Source organism: Odocoileus virginianus, chromosome 12, assembly GCF_023699985.2.
Source record: "Odocoileus virginianus isolate 20LAN1187 ecotype Illinois chromosome 12, Ovbor_1.2, whole genome shotgun sequence".
Taxonomy (NCBI): Eukaryota; Metazoa; Chordata; class Mammalia; order Artiodactyla; family Cervidae; genus Odocoileus; species Odocoileus virginianus.
Window position 1 is genome coordinate 9,857,679 of NC_069685.1, and position 22,959 is coordinate 9,880,637.

At 44.7% G+C, this 22,959-nt stretch overlaps 1 protein-coding gene across 5 annotated transcripts in view; it reads right to left on the reverse strand.

Annotated features, from left to right (window-relative positions):
- Nucleotides 1–22,959, reverse strand: part of ARHGAP10 (Rho GTPase activating protein 10) — a 410,479-nt gene that overhangs the window by 262,548 nt on the left and 124,972 nt on the right. For all 5 annotated transcript variants that reach the window (XM_070474785.1, XM_070474782.1, XM_070474784.1 and 2 more), the window contains 2 exons: nucleotides 5,930–6,025; nucleotides 5,795–5,856 (listed from right to left, as the gene is read on the reverse strand). In XM_070474785.1, the coding sequence (XP_070330886.1) occupies nucleotides 5,795–5,856; nucleotides 5,930–6,025 (158 nt within the window). The remainder of the gene's footprint in view (nucleotides 1–5,794; nucleotides 5,857–5,929; nucleotides 6,026–22,959) is intronic.

The window sequence follows — 22,959 nt, forward strand, 5'->3', positions numbered from 1 at the left end:
GGCCAAAGTATTAGAGCTTCAGCTTCAGCATCTGTCCTTCCAATGAACACCCAGGACTGATTTCCTTTAGGATGGACTGATTTGGACTGCAAGGAGATCCAGGGACTCTGGAGAGTCTTCTCCAACACCACAGTTCAAAAGAATCCATTCTTCAGTGCTCAGCTTTCTTTTTAGTCCAACTCTCACATCCATACATGACCACTGGAAAAACCATAGCCTTGACTAGACAGATCTTTGTTGACAAAGTAATGTCTCTGCTTTTTAACATGCTGTCTAGGTTGGTCATAACTTTCCTTCAAAGGAGTAAGCGTCTTTTAATTTCATGGCTGCAGTCACCATCTGCAGTGATTTTGGAGCCCAGAAAAATAATGTCAGCCACTGTTTCCACTGTTTTCCAATCTATTTGCCATGAAGTGATGGGACCAGATGCCATGATCTTAGTTTTCTGAGCTTTAAGCCAACTTTTTCACTCTCCTCTTTCACTTTCATCAAGAGGCTTTTTAGTTCATCTTCACTTTCTGCCATAAGGGTGGTGTCATCTGCATATCTGAGGTTATTGATATTTCTCCCGGCAATCTTGATTCCAGCTTGTGCTTCTTCCAGCCCAGCATTTCTCATGATGTACTCTGCATAGAAGTTAAATAAGAAGGGTGACAATATACAGCCTTAATGTACTCCTTTCCCAATTTTGAACCAGTCTGTTGTTCCATATCCAGTTCTAACTGTTGCTTCCCGACCTGCATACAGGTTTCTCAAGAGGCAGGTCAGGTGGTCTGGTATTCCCATCTCTTTCAGAATTCTCCACAGTTTATTGTGATCCACACAGCAGAAATAGATGTTTTCTGAAACTCTCTTGCTTTTTCGATGATCCAGTGGATGTTGGCAATTTGATCTCTGGTTCCTCTGCCTTTTCTAAAACCAGCTTTAACATCTGGAAGTTCACGGTTTACATATTGCTGAAGGCTGGCTTGGAGAATTTTGAGCATCACTTTACTAGCGTGTGAGATGAGTGCAATTATGCAGTAGTTTGAGCATTCTTTGGTATTGCCTTTCTTTGGGATTGGAATGAAAACTGACCTTTTCCAGTCCCGTGGCCACTGCTGAGTTTTCCAAATTTGCTGGCATATTGAGTGCAGCACTTTCACAGAATCACCTTTCAGGATTTGAAATAGCTCAACTGGAATTCGATCACCTCCACTAGCTTTGTTCGTAGTGATGCTTCCTAAGGCCCACTTGACTTTACATTCCAGGATGTCTGGCTCTAGGTGAGTGATCACACCATCATGATTAACTGGGTCGTGAAGATCTTTTTTGTACAGTTCTTCTGTGTATTCTTGCCACCTCTTCTTAATATCTTCTGCTTCTGCTAGGTCCATATCATTTCTGTCCTTTATTAAGCCCATCTTTGACAAGGATATTGTGGTTCAAAAGAGCATTATCTTTGAGAGTTATGATAAAACAATATAATACTGGACTTTCTGTCAAAATAATGGGGGTGGAGTGGTAAGGAGTACAGGAGAAACAGGACTGGCTATGTGGCAGGGGCTATTGAAGGTGAACACTGAGGATGTGTAGTTTAATTATATTTCTCTGCTCACACATGCTCAAAATTTTCCAAACCTTAAAAAGTTTAGATAATAATTTTAAGAAAGCATTAGGTGTCTGCTGCATGCGATGGCTGGTGGGGGCTGCCCTCCACTGCTTTCTGGCTCTGGTTTGTATCCTGCTGTCTGGGAGCGGCGATCCCCACACATGGGTTGTGACATGCCGTCCCACTCCTTTCTGAGGTTCATGACCTTATACAGACAGCATCCCATTCTTACCTTCTACCCTGCACTGGAAACCCAGCCCTGTCACTCTCATTCTGCCTGAGACAGAGGCCCCGGAACCCTCAGCACAGCTGAAGAGTCAGTCAACAGGCCAGCTTCCCAACAGCTCTGAGAACCACACTTTCTTTATCAGACAGCCCGGAGCTAAGACCACATTCCAGCCAATTCGTCTCAAGGCACAGAAACCAGAGATACAGGTGTCCCTCAGAATCCAGTGGGGACTGTTCAAGGATTGCCACGGACACCAAAATCCAAGGATGCTGAAGTCCCTTACATAAAAATGGCATAATACTTGCATATAACCTATACATATCCTCCTATATACTTTAAATCATCTCTAGATGACTTGCAATACGTAATACAAGCAGACAGACCTCAGAGGTTCAATTTTAGAAGACTGGAATTGTAGGCTCAATTCCAGATAACTGTAATAAAGCAAATGTTGCAATAAAGCAAGTCACACGTATTTTGTGATTTCCCAGTATACACAGCTATGTTCTTAATACAGAAGTGAATGTGTTAGTTGCTCAGTCGTGTATGAGTCTTTGGGACCCCATGGACTGTAGCCCACCAGGCTCCTCCGTCCATGAGATTCTGAAGGCAAGAATACTTGGGCAGCTTGCCATTTCCTTCTCCAGGGGATCTTCCCAACCCAGGGATCAAACCTGGGTCACCCATGTTGTAGGCAGATTCTTTACCATCTAAGCCACGAGTTCACTGAGTGTGCAACAGCATTATACCTTTAAAAAGCAATGTACATACCTTAACTTAGAAACATTTTACTGCTATAAAATGCTAACCATCATCTGAGCCTTCAGTGAGTCGTGATCTCTTTGCCATAGTCCCATCAAAGATCACTGATCACAGACTGCCACAACAAATGTACTAACGATGAAAAAGTTTGAACTTTAACAAGAACTATCAAATGTGACTGAGTCAAAAAGGGAGCAAATTTCATTGGAAAAACGGCACCTAAAGACGTGCTTAACAAGGTCGCCACAGCCTGCAATAAAAGCACAATATCTGAAAAGCACAATAAGGTCTAACGAAAATACTATGTAAATAGTTGTGAACACAATGTATATGATAGACAGAGTTGTCAGCATGTAGAAAATGCAAGTTTTACTTTTTGGAACTTGCCGGAATCTTTTTTCAAATATTTCTGATCTGCAAAGGCAAACCCCATAGATACAGAGCGCCAGCTACAGAATATCACCCTGTGTTTCTGTAGAGCTAAACTTCAGCACCATTCTGCCTAAAGTTCTCCTCCCCTGGGTACAAAGATGCCTTCATAGTTCTCCACTTCCTTCCCGCACCACTCTAGAGGCAATGGTGCCCCATCCCGCTCTTGCCCTTCTCAATTTTGTTTTTCTTTTCTTTTTTTTTTTTTGGCCTCATCAGGTGGCTTGTGGGATCTTAGTTCCCAGACCAGGAATTGAACCCAGACCCTCAGCATTAAGAGCAGAGTCCTAAACACTGGACTTCCAGGGGATTCCCTCAATTCTATCTTATAGCACCTACTGCTACTTGACACTAAGTTTGTCTACAACCCTCCTTTCCAAACTGTAACCTCCCTGAGGGCAGGGACTTTGCTTGGTTTGCCTCTGCGTGCTCAGACTCTCAACAGCAACTAAAACACAAAAGCAGATCAAACACATGTGCAGAATGCTCCGGATCCCAGGAAAATAGGACTAAATGTCAAAGAGGGCTGAGAACAAAAACCCAATACTATTAACATTAACTAAGAACATGCGCTTTCCCCACCCACACGCCCACACCCACTTCATGCACTAACAGGGTGATTTCATGGCACTACTTTTATCCACTCTGACATTTAGACTGTTCCAAAGAGCTGAAAAATCAGTGACTACAGGGGCATATTAATAATAGCTGAATATGTCAGTTTGTGCCAGAAAAAAACCCAGAGCAAACGCAGTACCTTCACGTGCCCACTTCAGTATTTACAACAGACACAAATCATCTCAGAATTTAGGGTGCAGTGTGAATTACCTTAAAGCCTTTAGAGGTCATGGGTGTTGGTTATTTTAAGTAAAAAATCAGCACTTTCTACTGTATATAAAATAGATTAATAAGGACCTACTGTATAGCAAGCACCGAAAACTCTCCTCAATATTCTGCAATGGCCTATATGGGAGAAGAATCTTAAAAAGAGTAGATGTATTTGTGTATGTATAACTCATTGACTTTGATGTACACTTGAAATTAATACCATATTGTAAATTAACTATACACCAATAAATTTAATACAGATGGATTTTAAAAATAAACAACACTTGGTTGTGCAACTTGGGGTAAAAACAATCAGTGCTTCGCTCCTCCTTCTCCTACTACAATTCTACCAGCTAGAAATCCCGACCAGCAACTGGCCTTGTGACAGCAACATCTAGGAAGCTGGCTGCGCTGGCAGGCGGTTCAGGCTGTCTAGTTCTAGCCTGACCTGACTGCGGCCCTCAGCTGCCACGTGATCCTGGTGAAGGTGCTGCACCTGTTTCCTCACCTGTGAATCAGGGGGCAATCACAGGGTCTGGATCACAAGGCTGATATGAGAATTAAAGGCCTGAGTGACAGGGACACAGCCCAGACCAGTACCAGGCAGAGGGGAAAGGTCAGTTCTCCTAGCTGTCATGATCAGCAGTGTTACCAACCACAGCTGATCTCACTCGGACACTTACGTGTGCGTGCTTAGTCGCTCAATCACATCTGACTCTCTGCAACCCCCAGGACGGTAGCCTGCCAGGCTCCTCTGTCCATGGGATTCTCCAGGCAAGAACACTGGAGTGGGTTGCCATTTCCTCCTCCAGCTTACACACTTACACTTTAACATAATTCTAGGAAGTGATCATTCTCAAGAACACAGAAAAAAATAGACTGTCATTTTTTTTTTAAGGCCTGAAAAAATTGGTGACAATACAGTGTATCATAATCCAAAGGGGATTCTGCTATAAATCTCTGTTGAGTGAATTAATGTCAGGAGGAAGATACAAGCTTTTAAGAAATGTTGGTAAACACTATTCAACGCCCTCAGAATTCATGTGAAAGAAGATCATGCTCACAATGCACTCAGCATAGCACTGGGCACTTGGAGAACACTCAACAGAAGGGAGCTATTACTGCTACTGCCGTGATCGTGTATTTCAAGGCAAAGTGGGATTTTAAAGTCTTGCAGGCTCAAGTTCTCTTCCTCTGCACACAGCCTAGAAACCCAAAGAATGAGGCAAGTTCCAACACTGCCCTGCTATCCCTCTGCCTCCCCATAAGTTGTTGTTTTGCTGTTTTTTTAAGGAAAGAAATTTTTGACTGCACTGGCTCTTTTTTGCTGCACATGAGCTTTCTCTAACTGGGGTGAGTAGGGGGCACTGTCCAGTTGCAGCGTGTGGGTTTCCCATTGCAGTGGCTTCTCTTGTTGCAGCTCACAGAGTCTAAGGTATGCAAGCTCAGTAATTGTGTCACGGGCTCAGCAGTTGCAGCTCAAAGGCTTACATGCCCCAAGACACATGGGATCCCAGGCCAGGGATCAAACCCATGTGCCCTGCATTAGCAGATGGATTCTTAACCACCAAACCTCCAGGGAAGTCCCTCCATAAGTTTCCTGCTTTTATCTTCTTGATATGTTAAGATGATTCTTTGTGAGACTTATTTCAATGCAACTGCTCCAGGGCTAACAAAAATCTAGGAAGTGTTGATACATTTCAAAGCACTTTTTTACAAATGAAGACACAGGGCCTTGGTCGAGAGGTTCAGAAACTTGTCTAAGATCTCACCTTGAGCGGCGCCACCAGGCAACTAGAAATCCAGGCTCCCCAAACCTCACCCAGGCTTCTTTCCATTACCAGGTACTACTCACCTACAGATAAATGCACCAAAACCTCCCCCAGAACCAGCTTCTACACCTGGATTTCCCCCCACTTAAAGACGGACATATTCATTAACAACCCCCCACTCACCATGATTTCCCTCTGTTCTTCCAGATTCTTCAAAAAATTAGAAAATTCACGCAAGGAAGCATCTGTAAGGAGAAAGGCATCATTATTTCGTGGCCAAAGCAAAGGAAAGCCAGCCAAAACCTCGTCTTTACATACCTATGCAGCGTTCATCATCGGTCTCTGCATCTCCGATGAACTCGAATTTGAAGTCTCTGAGGGAGTGCGCGAACTTCCGCTGGGCTGCCGAGAGACCTGGAAAGAAAGAGGGAGTGACCACGGGCGTCCTTGCTTCCAGTCAAGCTTTAGCATGAACTGATTCCTCCTCAGACGGCAGAGCTGTGGAGCTCTCCTCCTCATGAGCTGTGACAAGGCCCAACCCAGCTCCTCAGCCACGGGGCCCGGCAGCCCACCTGGGCACTCCCTGGGAGTTTGTCTGCGATGTTCTAGGATGGAGCAGCTGCTGGAGAAATATTTATACTGCTCCCAAAAGCACTTTCCCGTTCTCTACTCACACAGGTCAGGACGTGGGCCAATTCAAAAGTTCCAGCTATCACCAGGGGCACACCACACCTGACAGCATGTCCCGAGGCTTGATGACATCCAACCAGGTGCCGAGATTTCAAATATAAACATCTCAAAGCCCAGTCAGCCCCCCAGATGCCCTTAACTGATGGTCCAACTCTGGCTGGAGAAACCCAGGGGATTCAAAGAGTTTTCAAAGCAAACAGCAGCAGCGAGGTGAGCCAAAAGCCAAGCTTAAATGGCAGAAAGAATTCATTCTCCAAAAGACCTATAGGGCCTCATCTATTTTTTTTTCCTGATTGGTGATTCATAGAAAATAGTGGAAATAGTTCTACTTCTGTAACAGGCTAACAGTTATGTTACAGGCTACACAACATGCTACAAGATATGTATTTCTTTAACCTCACTCAATACTCTTAAGAGATAAATAAAGGTTATCCCCAGTGTGCCATGGAGTGCCAAAGCTCAGAGATGTTAAATAACTAGCACTATATCACACAGCTACAACAGCAGCAAAGGTTTGATCGCTTCCAAAGTCGTCCGTACAAAACCCATGCCCTTGACAGGGTACAATCCTGTTTCTAAAGCACTTTAAAAGCTGCTGCTCCCCCACGCCTGCAGCCTGTATGGCCCCTGGCTCACTACAATGAATACTGACAGACTGTGCTAAAGTAAAACATCCTGTCAAGCAAATAGCAAAGTTGAAAAAGCAAAACACCAGTCCATAACTGTTGATCAGAGCACTCACACAAAAAGCAAACACGGACAAGAAACCGAAGCACTGGTCATGAACACTGAGGGCTGTTTCTAATAAGACAGTGTAAGATGGTAGCAGCAAAAAGCTTCTCTTTCTTAGTCACCGTATTATAGCTAACAAGCAAGTGAAAGAAAAAATTTAATATTTTTACATTGGGAAAAAAAAAAAGCTTTTTAACCAACTCTTTACCTCCACTCATTAAGCACAATGGTTCCCCAATCCCCTCCCCGACAAGCTGCTGCTGCTCACTTCTTAAACTTCCTAATAACCCTCACCAGTTCTGGCAGCCGCTCCCACGGTCTGGTTGTTTATTTTTTTCTGGCGGCGCTGACTCTTCCCTGTGGCACATGGGCTCTCTGGAGCGGTGGCTCACGGGCTTCGCTGCCCTGGGGAATACTGCATGTGGAATCTTCTCAGATCAGAGACAGAACCCGGGTCCCCCGCATTGGCAGGTGGATTCTTAACCACTGGACCGCCAGGGAAGTGCTTTTAATCTTTTTCTTAACAGATTCTATTTTAGGGTAGTTGCAGGTTCACAGCAAATTGTGGAGAAGGTAGAAAGGTTTTCCCTAGAACCCCTGCCCTGATATGCATAGCTTCCCTCATTATCAACAACCTCCACTATCACGGTTTTGGAAACCTCATTCTTCCAAAGCTAAACCAGAAACCTTTTAGAAGGTGACACAGGATCGTAATTTCTTACCCTTGGAGTATGGAACAAAAGCACAACCATAATGTAAAACGTGATGGGTTGCAAGCATGGTCTCATTCTCCACCCCTCCTTTGTAGGAGCTTCTCTTTACAATGAGATTCCTCAGCTCCTTTGGCAATAGGTAGAGTTTATCCCACCCCTTGAATCTGGGCTGGCCTTGTGGCCAAAAGAATGTGATGAAAGTGACACTGCTAATTCGGAACCTCCAGCTTGAGAACTTGGCACATCCCTGCTCCACTCCATTGAAAGCCTCTGGCCTCCATGTGATCAAGCCCCAGCTAACCTCCTGAATGGTAGAAGACGTGTGGCCCAGGCCCCTCACTTATTACCCCATCAATCAGACATCCCATCCATGGAAGCAGAGCTTCCCGCCTTAAAGGAGGCAGCCCAGATGAGATCACACTGCCCAGCGGGCAGAGTCCAACCTGAAATAAAGACTGCCACTTAGGCCACTAGACACGGGGGTGATTTGTTACTAAGTAATAAATAGACTAATATAGAAAGGTTGATGAAATTTGACTGTATTAAAATTTTAAAGACATTAAAGAGTAAAGAAAAAGCACATACCACAAAGGTACAAACAGCAGCTATGAGTCACTGAGGTAATGCAGAAAGTCCCATAAAAAATTGGGCAAAACATCTGAATAGGCCCTTCGCAAAACGAAATGAAGGAAATCCAAACGGCCCCAAAACCACATGAAAAGGTGCTCAAACTCATTAGTGATTATAAAAATGAAAGGAAAACCTCAACATACCTCAGTACACGCATCAGGCTGGCAAAAATCAGCAAGTCTGGCAACCTCAAGAGTTGGTGTATGTGAAGCAACAAAAATTTTCACTTAACTGCCAGCAAAGGGTAAGAATTGGTAAGTGGTGATGGTGATTTAGTCGCTAAGTCACGTCTGACTCTTTGTAACCCCATGGGCTGTAGCCCGCCAGGCTTCTCTGTCCATGGGATTTCCCAGGCAAGAATATTGGAGTGGGTTCCAATTTCCTTCTCCAGAGGATTTTCCTGACCCAGGGATAGAACATGAATCTCCTGCTTGGCAGGCAGATTCTTTATCACTGAGCCACTTGGGAAGCCCAAAAGTTGATATAATTACCTTTTTAAGTACTTTGGCATTATCTGATAAGTTTGATGAGAACCTACAACCTAAAATTGTCCTTCCAGGTAAATTCCTAAGATAAACTTTAGCACATGTGCACTTACAGATGTGTATTTTCTACAATATAAATTCACACATCAACACAGATTAATCTCACAATTTGGAGAGAAAGAAGGAAGTCGTGAAAGAATCCACACAGTATGGTTGTTTCACACAAAGTTCAAAGCAAGCTCCACTAAATCCTATGTTTAGGTTGCATACACAGGTCACAAAATTACAGAACAATTAAAAACGGTAAGTGAATCATTCTCTCAAAAGTCACACGATGTTCACCACTGGGAACAAGGGCAGAGGATGTAGCAGACTGCTACGAGAGGATTCAAAGGTTATTTTAATTCGTAACCTAATGGTGAGTCTGTGGATATTTGCTGTCTCATTCTTCTTTAAAACATACACCTGGTTCACCTATTTCTGTATTTCCACCAAAAATTCACAGCTAAACAATAAAAATGTTTAAATCATAAAAATGTAAAGCCTGGGGATTTCCCTGGTAGTCCAGTAGTTAAGCTCTGCGCTTCAACAGCAGGGGGGTACACGGGTTTGATCCCTGGTCAGGGAACTAATATGCCATATGCCAAGGGGCATGATAAATGAAATAATAAAGGTATATATCTTCTAAAAAAGTATAAACCCTGGCTATTGCGGCCACTCCAGAGTTAATCCAGGCAAACATACAATTATTCCCTAGGACTGGCCATGCCGGCCTGTTCTTGGTTCACACAAGCCAAACTACCAGGCTTCAAAGTGAGGTCCCACCCTGGAAGGGCTCCTCCCCCGCCCTCACCCCCATCTGGCTGGCTCCTTCACAGAAACCTCCCCCTCGCACCACCCTCCCCAACATCATCACCCCTGCGCCCTACACCCCACTCTGTTCCACAGGGCGCGATCTTCGCGGCGCTGCTCCCCCGAAACTGCCTCATTTAGTCAGTATTTCCTCGGGGTTCTCTCTCCTCCTGCCTCAGCTTATCTGGGCCCTGAGGCAGCAGCTGGCAGCCTTGCGCTTCCCTGTGTCTTTGAAACAGGGACCACACAGTTTTTGCTTCTCAGTTCATGCAGCTATCTCCAAACAGAGAGCGTGTGGGCTTATTATCATTTTTAATAACTTGATTGTACTCCATTTTGCTAATGTTTGCCAGTTCTCAACAGGGGCATGTAACTGGTTCCGTCTGTGTGTTTGTATGTGTAAGTCTCTATGTACTTATTTATATATGCCATATATAGAAAGTGGAGCTGCTTAGTCGTGTCCGACTCTTTGCAACCCCATGGGCTGTAGCCTACCAGGCTCCTCCATCCATGCGATTTTCCAGGCAAGAGTACTGGAGTGGGTTGCTATTTGCTTCTCCAGAGGATCTTCCCGACCTGGGGATCGAACCCGGGTCCCCCACACTGTAGGTAGACACTTGACCATCTAAGCCACCAGGGAAAAAACAACATATCAATGTTTATATTATACACACAGAACCATGCGTTAGTCACTCAGTCGTGTCAGAGGCTCTTTATGACCCCATGAGCCCACCAGGCTCCTCTGTCCAAAGAACTCTCCAGGCAAGAACAGTTGAGTGGGTTGCCATTCCCTTCTCCAGGGGATCTTCCCCACCCAGGGATTGAACCTGGGTCTCCTGCATTGCAGGCAGATTCCTGACCATCTGAGCCACAAGAGACGCCCACAGAGCCATAAATGCTGGTATAAAATCTATTTTTCCCCTCTGGAGTCTCTTCCTTTGAGTATTTTATCCAAAACTACTATGTCAAAGAATACTTCAAGAAGCATGCTTTCATAATGTCAGGGCAAGATACTCTCCAGAAAGCTATAATTTAAATGCATCCATTTCTCAACATTTATTTCATAATTCCTAATCTCATTAGTTGAAAATATTTATAACAGCAGAATTGAACCAAATCATATTTGCACAGCTAATATGATACATTTCTTCCTTTGTAAATACCATACTTTTCTCTCTTACCTCTGTGCTAGGTATTATAGGTACATCTATTTTTATTTTAGAATATAATCATTTCCCCCTCCACTGACTTCTTTCCAGTGTTACTAAGAGTTCATTATGAAAACTTCTTATTGCTTAAAAATTTCACCACACCAAACTCCAGTTCCATTTAATCATCACAAATATATCACCTTTTTTGTTATGTAGTACATTTTTTTTAATATTTTGGGTTTGGCTGCATGAGGTCTTAGCTGTGGCTCACAGGCACTGCTGCCCTGAGGCATGTGGGATCTTAGTTCCCCGACCAGGTCCCCTGCATTAGAAGATGGATTCTTAACCACTGGACCACGAGGGACGTCTGTACAGTACATTTCACGTCCCCGGTGGCTCAGGCAGTGAAGAATCCACCTGCAATGCGGAAGACCTGGGTTTGACCCTTTGCTTGCAAAGATCCCCTGGAGGAGGGCATGGCAACCCACTCCAGTGTTCTTGCCTGGAGAATCCCCATGGACAGAGGAGCCCAGAGGGCTGCAGCCCATGATGCTGCCAAGAGTGGACACGACTGAGTGACTAAGCGAAGCAGAGCGCATTCTCTCACGTAGTTTATACTCTGAAACCTCTGCTGCCTTTTCAGACACAACAAAATCGTTAGACAGTTTACTACATTTAGTACAGTCCACTAAAGTACAAAGATGCTTTGTGCCAAAGATAAAGGTGTATCATTGCACAAGAAACTCCACCAGCCTAAGTAACAAGTTACAGTGGCCGGCAGCACTCCCCTGCTAGGGTAAGGGAATGAAGGGCCCACTAGCTGTGACTACCTTTGTTGAGTGCCTACTCTGTGCTAATGGACTTACAAATAATATCTCACTTACTTCTCACAACCAGACAGTAGGCTGAGTGTTGACGCTACATTCTGTTACAAATGGGTTAAGTAGGTTCAGAGATAGATTAGTGACTTGATCAAGGTCACAGAACTCTTTAGACTGCTCATATTATGTCCTGGAGGCAAAGGATCAACTCCTTGGTCTCTCAAGCTTCTACTGATGTCTTTTCCATCACATTGTTCTGACTTTTCAGGAGATTTGACATGATTCCCAGGGCCCTTACACAGATCTCAACTAGTTCTCTTGAATGCCTCTAACTAAATGGAAAAGTCATATACTATATGCTTCCATGTCCCTCATCCTCTCCTGCACGCTAATGCCCAAGGATGGTAAATTAGCACTACTTTCCAGGAACACCTTCAAGGCCGGCACATACCACTGGATACGACGAAGCCTTTGTTGGTGGTGGTGTTATTTAGTCTCTAAGTTATGTCTGACTCTTGCAACCCCATGGACTACAGCCCACCAGGCTCCTCTGTCCATGGTATTTCCCAGGCAGGACTACTGCAGTGGGTTGCCATTTCCTTCTCCAAGGGATCTTCCTGACCCAGGATAGAACTTGCATCTCTTGTATCTCCCTGCCTTGGCAGGTGGATTCTTTACCACTGAGCCACCTGGGAAGCCCAATACGATCCCTGTATATGCACAAATAGCACAGCTGACTTAAAAGAATTAAAGGGATCTGCACTCTTTAAACTGAACTTGCCGCTTCCAGAGTCTCCCAGAATGGAACTTTTAGGTCTTCAATCTGCAGACAAATGGAAGAGAAAAATACAGGCACTAAAACTCTCCCCAGGGTTAGAAGAAGTTTGAGAGATGAGGGGTTGTATTTGAGACCTACTCAGTCTGAGATGCAGAATTCCACATGGAGAGATCCAACCACACTTTAGTTGCAGCATGCAGAATCTAGTTCCCTGACCAGGGATCAAACCTGGGTCCCCTGCTGGCAGTGCAATGTCTTAGCCACTGGACCACCAGAGAAGTCCCCAACCACAGTTTAAATCCAGGTTTAGAGAGCCTCCAGACGCTGGCTGGAATTGCCCCACTCATCCTTGATGGTTTGACCAATGAGAAGATTCTTACAGCACAGCCACCTATGAACCTAGTAGTTCTGAACTATTAGACACAAACAAACACTTGGAAGAAAGGGAAACCTCTCTATTCGGATTGTTCTACGTCACTACCAGGCAGCCCTCTGGGTACATGAGAGCCCCTAAAGTGACAAGCCTGGCCCTGGGAATGAGGTTGTAACTACAGGACTATCTGTGCAACTTCCGTCCCATCAACCAAACCACTGTAACTGGCACACTTAGGGAACCGTGGCATGCTCTCTAATTCTGGGTCTGAGATGGCAACTGAAACAGCCAATAAATGTACCTTCCTCACTCACTAAATTTGAAACTCAGGATTCTTCACCAGCCGTATCAAATTCTAAACTCTTTTTCCAAACGGACAAACTGCACCTAGAAGCTCACATTCCTCAGCATGTAGAGACTGAAATCACTAGATTATCAAATATGCACCGGCTCTGCCAAGCCAAGTGCCACCACCCATTCTGCACATCAAAACACGTCCCCAAATTCTTTCTGCATTTTATTTAGAGAAGAACAGGGTGCAGACCCTAAGAACTTAATTTCTTTCACGTCAGATTCATGCCAAGGAAATAATGCTGATGTTAATCCAAGGAACTTGGAAGTGAAACAAAATTCCTCCAGGACTGTGGACTGGCTTCTCATTTTCCTTCGTGTTTTTCCAAATTTACAGAACTGACTGCAGCACCGTGTATAATAATAGCATTCTGGCCTCTCTGTATTAGTCAAAAAAGAAAGAAAACAACTCATCTGATAGATTTTTTTAAGTGGTGCAAATGTCTCTCGAGCCCAGAATGCCTTACTGGGCTAGTCACGGCCTGAAGGCCACATCACAGGCTACACTTCGAGCAGCTCAAAGGCCAGTATCATCTGTGCAACTCTTAGATTAAAGCCCTCCTGGCCCTAACTCTCCAATTCCAACCCAATTAGAGTGCCTGTGTAGAGTTCTTCTTAATCACAGAATAAACCCCATCTCAAGTCACTAGTAACAGAATGGCCTGAACTGACAAACGTCGGGGGTAAAGGAACACAAGCTGAGTCCACAAAGATGCAAATGCCTCGAAACAAATGCATAAACCAGGACTCAAGACCCAGTACGGAGGGGCTTCCCCGGCGGCTCAGCGGCAATCTGCCCTCCAAGGCAGGAGACATGGGTTTGATCCCTGATCTGGAAAGATCCCACATACTGCAGGACAACTAAGCCTGTGCTGCACTCAGTCGCTCAGTCGTGTCCGACTCTTTGCGACCCCATGGACTGCAGCCCACCAGGCTCCTCTGTCCATGGGATTCTCCAGGCAGGAATACTGGAGTGGGGTGCCTTGCCCTCCTCCAGGGGATCTTCCCCACCCAGGGACTGAAGTCTCCCACACTGCAGGCGGATTCTTTAGCATCTGAGCCACCAGGAAAGCCCAACTAAGCCTGTGGGCCACAACTACTGAGCCTGTGCTCTCGAGTCCAGGAGCTGCCACTGTGGAAGTCCACGTGCCCTGGAGCCTGAGCTCCCCAAGAGAGACCAGTGCAGTAAGAAGCCGGCACACCTGTAACGAGAGAGTAGCCCCCACTCGCTCCAGCTAGAGAAATGCTAACACAGCAGCAAAAAACCCCGCATGGCCAAAAATGAATAAAAACTAGAAGAAAGACCCAATGTGGGGCATGACAGACAACCAGATACTGCTGACCAACGTGATCAAGTCATTGCGAAAAACACTTCAGAAGGGAATGATCTGGGCAATGCAGAGAATCCCACAGGCAAGAACACCTGGGAGCCCACCACCCAATCCTCACCGCCCCACCCTGCCTCACTCCAGCCCTCAGCCACGCTGCACGTCTCTGCAGACTTGGAGACTCTTCTCCGGTGAGGGTGTGTGTACGAGAGAGGAGCTGCCCCGGCAGGCTGTCAGATGAGAACGACCTCTCGTTCAAACGTGGGCCACATGTCTCTCCGTTCAAAGAAAACCTTGCTTACAGGGAGGACAGAGAAAACAGCGAACGCTTCTATATTCGTTTCCTATTGCTGCTCCAAGGTAAACTGCCACCCACTGAGTGGCTTAAAACAATACCAACTTATTATCTTCTATTTCTGGAGGGCAGAAGTCCAGACTGGGTCCCTCGGGGCTATGTTCCTTCTGGGGGCCCTAGGGGAGAATACAGCGGCCAGCTTTTTCAAGCTCCTAGAGGGTGCCCACAATCCTTGGCTCATGCCCCCCAGCCATCAATCACATCCCTCCAACCTCTGCCTCTGTCATTGCATCTCCTCCCCTTACTCTTTTAGGGACCACCATGACTACAATGGGATCACCATGGTAACACGGGATAATCTCACCGCCTCAAGGTCCTTACCTCATCCCAACTGCAGAGTCTCTTCTGCCACCTAAAATAACATTCACAGGTTATCCGGTAATTAGGAAGGGACATCTCTGGAGAGTCATTACACTGCCTACCATACCTGATGATGTCAGATACTCTCCTAACCACCATGCATTTATTGATTCATCTGGGTATCACCACAACTCCAAGAGGCAGGTTCTGTCATCATGCCCACTTTACAGAGGAGGAAACTGAGGCACACAGGTCAAGCAACTCACCCAAGATCACACAATTAGTCAACAGTGGAACCAAGAGATACTCACACTTGCTCAGGCGGAGGAAGGATGCAGAACCCTGCCTGATGCGTCCCCGTCTCCCACTGAGTGCTCCCCAGCGAGACCAGATCCTATGGGAGTCAATCTGAAAATCACAGACAGCCTCAGCCTCACTCTGCAGGCAGGGAAGAAAGCACAACTGTGGACAGCTAGCGCAATTTCACACACCTCGTTCAAGGAGAGCACTAACTAAAACCCAGATTTTAGCCAGAATTCAGTCTTGGTAGAACCTGGTGAGGCAAAGAAAGGCAGCAACAGGTACACTGCCGAGTGAGGGACACAGGGCCCGCCAGCTGAGCAGCATGTCCCAGAGAGGGGCTGCAAAGGACGTGCGCATGCACACACACGCTGCGGGATGAGGCCAAGTGCTTAAGTGTGAAAAAGGGGAACCAGCTACCACACTCTCAACTTCTATCTTCTCTGTTACATGAGAAAACAAGCAATGCTGACGGACCAACAAAAGCTAAATAACAAGAATGTATGGTGAAAACTAGGGTCGTTGACACATACAGAGAAGTACCTAAATCTGAGCAACAAAAACTGGTGGTCCTCAAAGCTTTAGAACAGCAAAGGAAACCACTGACAAAACAAAAACACAACCTAGTAAATGGGAGAAAATATTTACAAATCTTAAGATCTTTAAGGGGTTAATATCCTACATATATAAACAGCTCACACAACTCAATATTTAAAAAGTGATTAAAAAATGGGCAGAAGAACTGAACAGACATTTTTCCAAAGATATACAGATGGCCAGACATATAAAAAGATGCTCAGCATCATTAATCATAGAAATATAAATTAAAACCACAATGAGATATCACCTCAAACCTGTCAGAATGGTTATTATCAAAAAGATCACAAATAACAAATGCTGGCCAGGATGTGGGGGAAAGGGAACCCTCACACATTGTTGGTAAGAATGAAAATTGGTGCATCCACTGTGGAAAACAGTATGGAGGCTTCTCAAAAAACTAAAAATAGAACTACCATATGACCAGCAATTCCACTCCTGGGTAGATATCTGAAAAATAAAATGAAAACACTAATTCAAAATGATACATATACCCCGATGCGAACAGCAGCATAATTTACAACTGCAAAAATAGGGAAGCAATCTAAGTATCCATCAACAAATGAAGGAATAAAGGAGGTGTGGTATAAATACACAATGGATTACTACTCAGCCGTTAAAAAGAATGAAATTTTTGCCATTTGTAACAACATGGATGGATTTGCGGGTATCATTATACTAAGTGGAGTAAGTCTGCCAGACAAAGACAACTGCTGTATGATATCACTTATATGTGGAATCTAAAAAGATACAATAAGCAAGAATAGTGGAGTGGGTTGCCATGCCCTCCTCCAGCGGATCTTCTTGACCCAGGGATTGAACCAGAGTTTCTAGCATTGGCAGACAGGTTCTTTACCACTAGTGCCATCTGGGAAGTCCCAAGGTCATTATGGTGGGTCCTAATTCAATGACTGGTGTCCTTAAAAAAAAAAAAAAAAGGATACATAAACATGCAAAGAGAGAAGACAAGGTCAAGAGACAGAGGGAGAAGAAGTCCATCTACCATCAAGGAGCAAGGCCTGGGCCGGGTTCTTCCCTCTCAGCCCCGGGAATGAGCCACCTCTGCCGACACCTTGATCTTAGACTTCTAACGTCCAAGACTATGCCACAATACATTTCCATTGCTTCAGCTGCCCCATCTGTAGGATTTTTGCTATGGCAGCCCTAGGAAAAAAATATACCATGATATTCTTTTCTTAAGAAAAATAGGTAACCTTGAGGTTCAAGGTAAAATAAAGAAGACAAGAAGGCTATTTGCAAGTACTGTTTTCCCAGATCAAGGATTTAAGCTCAATGACAAAACATAATATTATTCAAACATTTCGGAACTGAATATAGTAACTTGGCAAACAAAGTAGTTTCCAAAATATCTTAAGGAAGGGAGACAGAAAAGAAAAATAAAACCACATACAGGGGATAATGTCAAGACAGGCTGCCTTGTTAACCACAGCATATGCTTAAGGTCCAAAATAAATATCAGCCAGGATTTAGATGTCCAGCGGTCACCTGATGGAAAGAATATAAGCTTTCCCACCCTTCGGCCACCGTGTCACCATTTCATTGCACAGACTACATACTCAGCTGCTGACCAAAGCCAAGAGTCACGGTTTAAGTCTCCCATTTCTAACAAAACTTAAATACTCATTTCCTTTAGTATTTTTCATCTTTTTTTTTAAACTTTTGGCCATGCCACACAGCATGTGGAATCTTATTTCCCCAACCAGGAGCTGAACGCCACACCACTACACTAGAAGCCAGAGCCTTAACCACTGGATCATCAGGGAAGCCTCTTGTTTCCTGCAAAATAAAATTATTTGAATCAAACATGACTCACTCTAAGGAAGGGCTAAAAACCCCCCGTTTGTACCCCAAATCAAGCATTTCACAAGAAATGCCACAAGAAATGCCCGATGACTTGCACTGCCGTTCACTCAGCACAGCCCTGGGTGTGGGATAAAATAAGAGGACGTGACTTTGCCGACCAAGGAAGTCCACAGCCCCCCCTGGATGGGAGATCACCATCCATTCTGCACAGAGTCAAAATGGCACACTCCAGTGGAGTTCAGCAGAAGACAAACTCCAAAAAAAAAAAAAAAAATTAAAGTCATCAGAAAAACAGAGCATAGAATGGGGGGTGGGGGTTGGTGAATAGGGTTCCCCAAAATGAGTTAAATTCACATCATAAACCACAGGGGAGACAATGAGGCACCATGAACAAAATGAGGCAAATTCTTGCAATGGAAAGAGGACTCCATATATTCTGTGCGCTATGTAAGTTAGGGCCTCTGAATGCAAGCAATAAAGACAAGTCAAGGGAACATAACTGCAAAGAGCCAGGGGGAGAAAACAGTGAACGACTTGTCCCAAGAACCTGCAGTACAGTCTGCCCTGGGACCGTCTCTCTGCCGTTAATACCACGCGGCTTCTCTCTGAGTGTTCCCTTTTCTCCCGCTTGGAATCGGGTGTTTTCTTCTATTTCACATCAACTCCTCTTGTCGGAATTGCTGCTGCCTCAGAGGGTCTGCAGCCTGGCCATTCCTGGAAGGCCGGGGCCTTTCCAGCATCCTCACATCAGCTCATACGCATTCTTTCAACTTCAGCTCCCGCTGCCTTTCCCATCTTCGTTCCCAAAGTGAAACCCTCTGGAGACTCAAACTGGCCCTGCTCATTTCTTTCCCACGGAAGGACGTGACACGAGCAGCTGTCTGGGACCCCTCCCCGCACATCAGCCAGCCCAGGGACAAGAGAGGAGGGTGAGCCCGAGGTCCTCAGACAGACACCTCCTCCCAGAGGCTGTGAGCGGAGCCACTCTCCCTGCTAAGAGCTGTGCATTGGTTGGCAGAGGACATGAGCGACGACCCACAGGCGAGGCCAGTGAGTACAAAACATTCCCTTTAGAAACCCTCCTATGCCGCTGGGGGAAGTGTTAACTGGTGCAGGTACTACGGAGAACAGTACGGAGGTTCCTGAAAACACTAAAACCTAGAGGTGCCGTATGATCCTTCAAACCCACTCCTGGACATAGATCCAGGAAAAAAACTCTTAACTCAGAAAAATACATACACCCCTATGTTCACAGCAGCACTAATTTAATAGTCAAGACTTGGAAGAAGCAATCTAAATGTCCATCAGTAAATGAATAGATAAACAAGATGTCGTGTACACACACACATACACACACACACAATGGAATATCACTCAGCCATTAAAAACGTTGAAATAACGTCATTTGCAGCAACAGGGATGCAACTAGAGATTATCATACTAAGTGAAGTCAGAGAAAGACAAATACCATCTACCACTTATATGTGGAATCTGGAAAAAAATTACACAAATGAACTTATTTACAAAACAGAAATAGACTAACAGAAAACAAGCTTATGGTTACCAAAGAGGAAAGGGGTGGGGGAGGATGAGGAGTCTGGAATCAGGGGACACAGACTATTAGACATGAAACTGACAAACAACACGGTCCTACCGGATAGCACAGGGAACTACATTCAGTATCTCATAATAAACTATAACGGAAAAGAATATGAATGTATATATACGTGTATATATAACTGAATCATTCTGCAGTACACCAGAAACTAACACAACACTGTAAATGAACTATAGTTCAATTTTTTTCTAAAAAGTAATTTTAAAAAAAAACCACATCTTTGGGACTCCCCTGGCAGTCCAGCAGTTAAAATTCACGCTTCCACTGCAAGAGGTACTTTGGGTTGAGGAACGAAGACCCTGCGTGTCACATGAAACAACCAGAAACATAACAAACAAACAAACAAAAACTAGAAAAAACACCACATCTTTAAAGGCCGAAATTAATTTTGAAGGTTTTTCTATGCTATCATATAAAATTCCACCAAAAAAAAGTCCCTAAAGGCAGAAACCAGTCCACTGAAAAAAGTGTTAACACGCAGGGCCTCAGTCCATAAGATGGGCAATTTTAACGTAAGGAACTGTGCTCAACATACAGAAATGGCAACACTCATCACTGACTAGAAGACCATTTGCAATTCAGCACTTCCAAATGGTTTAGGTGTGTGCCTTGCCATCAAGTATGTATTGAGCACTTCAGATGTGCTGCTCACTGCTCCAAGGAAATACCTTGCATGTTATTAGCTCCTTCAGTCCTTCCTGCACCCAGGTTGGTAAGCATTTCCCACAGCATTTTATGGACAAGCACAAGAGGACAGAGTGTTAAGTCACGGAGCCAGGATTTGAACCCAGGAGCCAGCTTTTGTTTTAAAACCATCACAATCTGCTACCTTGGGGCTTCCCCAGTGGTTAAGACTCTGTGCTTCCAATGCAGGGGGCACGGGTTCGATCCCTGGCCGGGGAACTAAAGTCAGACACGCAGGCAGCAGGTACAGCCAAAAACTTTTACAACACTGGGAAAAGAAAACACACACACACAGAACCTGCTACCTCACCGCAGGAAACACAAACATGGCCATGAGATGCTTTCCTCACAATGCCCTTACAACATACACACAGATAATCAAAGAGTCTTTCCAGATGGTGTTGAAATGTTAGAGGCAAGGTCGGGATTTTCAGCAAAGGTTTTGGGGCCAGCCCCCAGGAAAGGAAAGCTTCCCGGGATAAGAAGGAGCTCTGTGGAGGAACCCACAGCCAACAGGAAGGAGGAGACAGCAAACTTGGAAAAGCTGTTAGAAAACAAACGTGCAGGCTGGGTGGTGAGGTCTGTGAGGTCTGCCTCTTGGATTCAGGCTTCCTCAAGGGCAGGGCCAACAGATAGACCAAGACCCCGGACAGCAGACCCCACACAACCCAGGTCTCTAGGGCCATCCTGCCACACACAGGGACCTCCCACATACGCCCTGCTCACAGAGGGAATTATGTGAAGGAATAAGACACACGGCCAACCCGTGAAGCTGCTTAAAGCCTGAGAAAGGTACACACGTGCCCACAAAACAGTTTGGAATCTAAGTCCCCCGCCAAAATCATAACCAGTGATTTTCATTAGTTCCAAAATAGTCTTCATTTAGCAATACTTAATTTTATGATCAGAAAAAAGCAAGTTGAAGTCAAACAGAACCAAAGAACAGTTGACAGCTGATCATCAGGATGGGCAGAGATCTCAATATGCCTGTCTGTGATAGTTTATTTTACGTGTGACCTGGACTGGGCCTGGGGATGCCTAGTTAGCACATTAAGTCTCATTTTTAGGTTTCGTTGTGAAGTGTCTCCAGAAGAACTTACATTCCAATTGGCAGCCTCAGCAAAGCAGATGGCTTCCCCTCGTGTGGGTGGACATCATCCATCCACAAATAAACACACACACACAAATTCAATGTCACCAGTGATGAAAGGAATGTTTAAATCACAGCTTTCACACTTGATGGCCAACACTATTTTAAACCATAAAATTCAATCTCTGCAAGTATGTGGATAAGCCCTTTCATACATTGGTGGAAAGAAAGAAATGAAGAACCTACACCCCACTACTGCTGCGTCTCCCTTATTCCCCCCAAAAGGGGAGAATGTAAATAATCTGGCATAGCAAAATGACAAATTTCTTTTGCATCCACAAAAGAGATATCACATGAGCAGCATTTCCAGAGCAAACACTCAGATAGCCAGTATAAGCACCACTGACAGCAGATATGCCAACCTCTGAACATTTGACACAGTTTACAAAGTACAGTTAGTTGTTCTTTGAAAAAGTCTAATCACAAAGCTCCTTGGTGACAGGAAAGCGCAGTGACTGGGAGCATGACTTCTGGTGTCAGACAGACTGGGGCTCACACACTAGCGTCAATGGTGACCAGCTGGGTGAACCTAGGCAAGTGACCACCCATTCAAGCTTCAGTTTCAAAGCTGACAACTTGGGAATAATACTGGATTTTCTATAACAAATGGCAGCAAAGGAAATTAATGAATCAAAGATTACTAAGTTATCCTGTCTGGGTGACACAACAAAAAAGGAAGCTGAGAGAGGAAGTAAATTTTTTTTTAATTGAAGTATGGTTGATTTACAATGACATGTCAGTTTCTGGTGTACAGTAAAGTGATTCAGGAAGTAAGTTCTCTTGTATCATTTCTTTTTAGATTCCCCATGCCATTTAATATTTCTCCTTCTCTGACTTACTTCACTCAGTATAACAATCTCCAGGTCCATTCATGCTGCTGCCAATAGCATGATTTCATTCTTTTTATGGCTGAATAATACTCCTTTGTATATATGAACCACATCTTTATCCATGTATCCGTCAATGGACACTTAGTTTGGCTACTGTAAATAGCGCTGCTATAAACACTGGGGTGCATGTGTCTTTCTGAATTAAGAGTTTTCTCTGGATATATGCCCAAGAATGGGAGGTTTTGTTTTAAGAAGTAATATCCCCTGCCTCAGTAAGAAAACTTTGGGGCACTGTGCTTTGTTTGGACCACATTGTAAGGGGACACTGGCAAAACCGAACATCCAAAAAAAAGTTAAGAGGATGATGAGTCCAAAAACCCCACTGATGAAGACTGTTAGAAAGGTAGAGTCATAACTTCTGTCTGGGAATTGTGCAGATGTGCTCAGTCACGTCCAATTCTCTGCAACCCCATGGACTCAGCCCGCCCCGCTTCTCTGTCCATGGGATGTCCCAGGCAAGAACAGTAGAGTGGGTTGCCATTTCCTTCTCCAGGGGATCTTCCCAGCCCAGGAATTTAACCCATGTCTCCTGCATTGGCAGGTAGATTCTTTACCACTGAGCCACCTGGGGGCCCCCTCCTGAATTGTGGGGGATGTTAATTAAAACAATTCTTCGATTCACCCTACATGATCTAAAAAACCCAATATAGGAAGAAGCTGAAGGAAGCAGATCTGGTTTAGGATAAAGTAGAACTTGCCAACTGTAATGCAATGGGCTTCCTCACT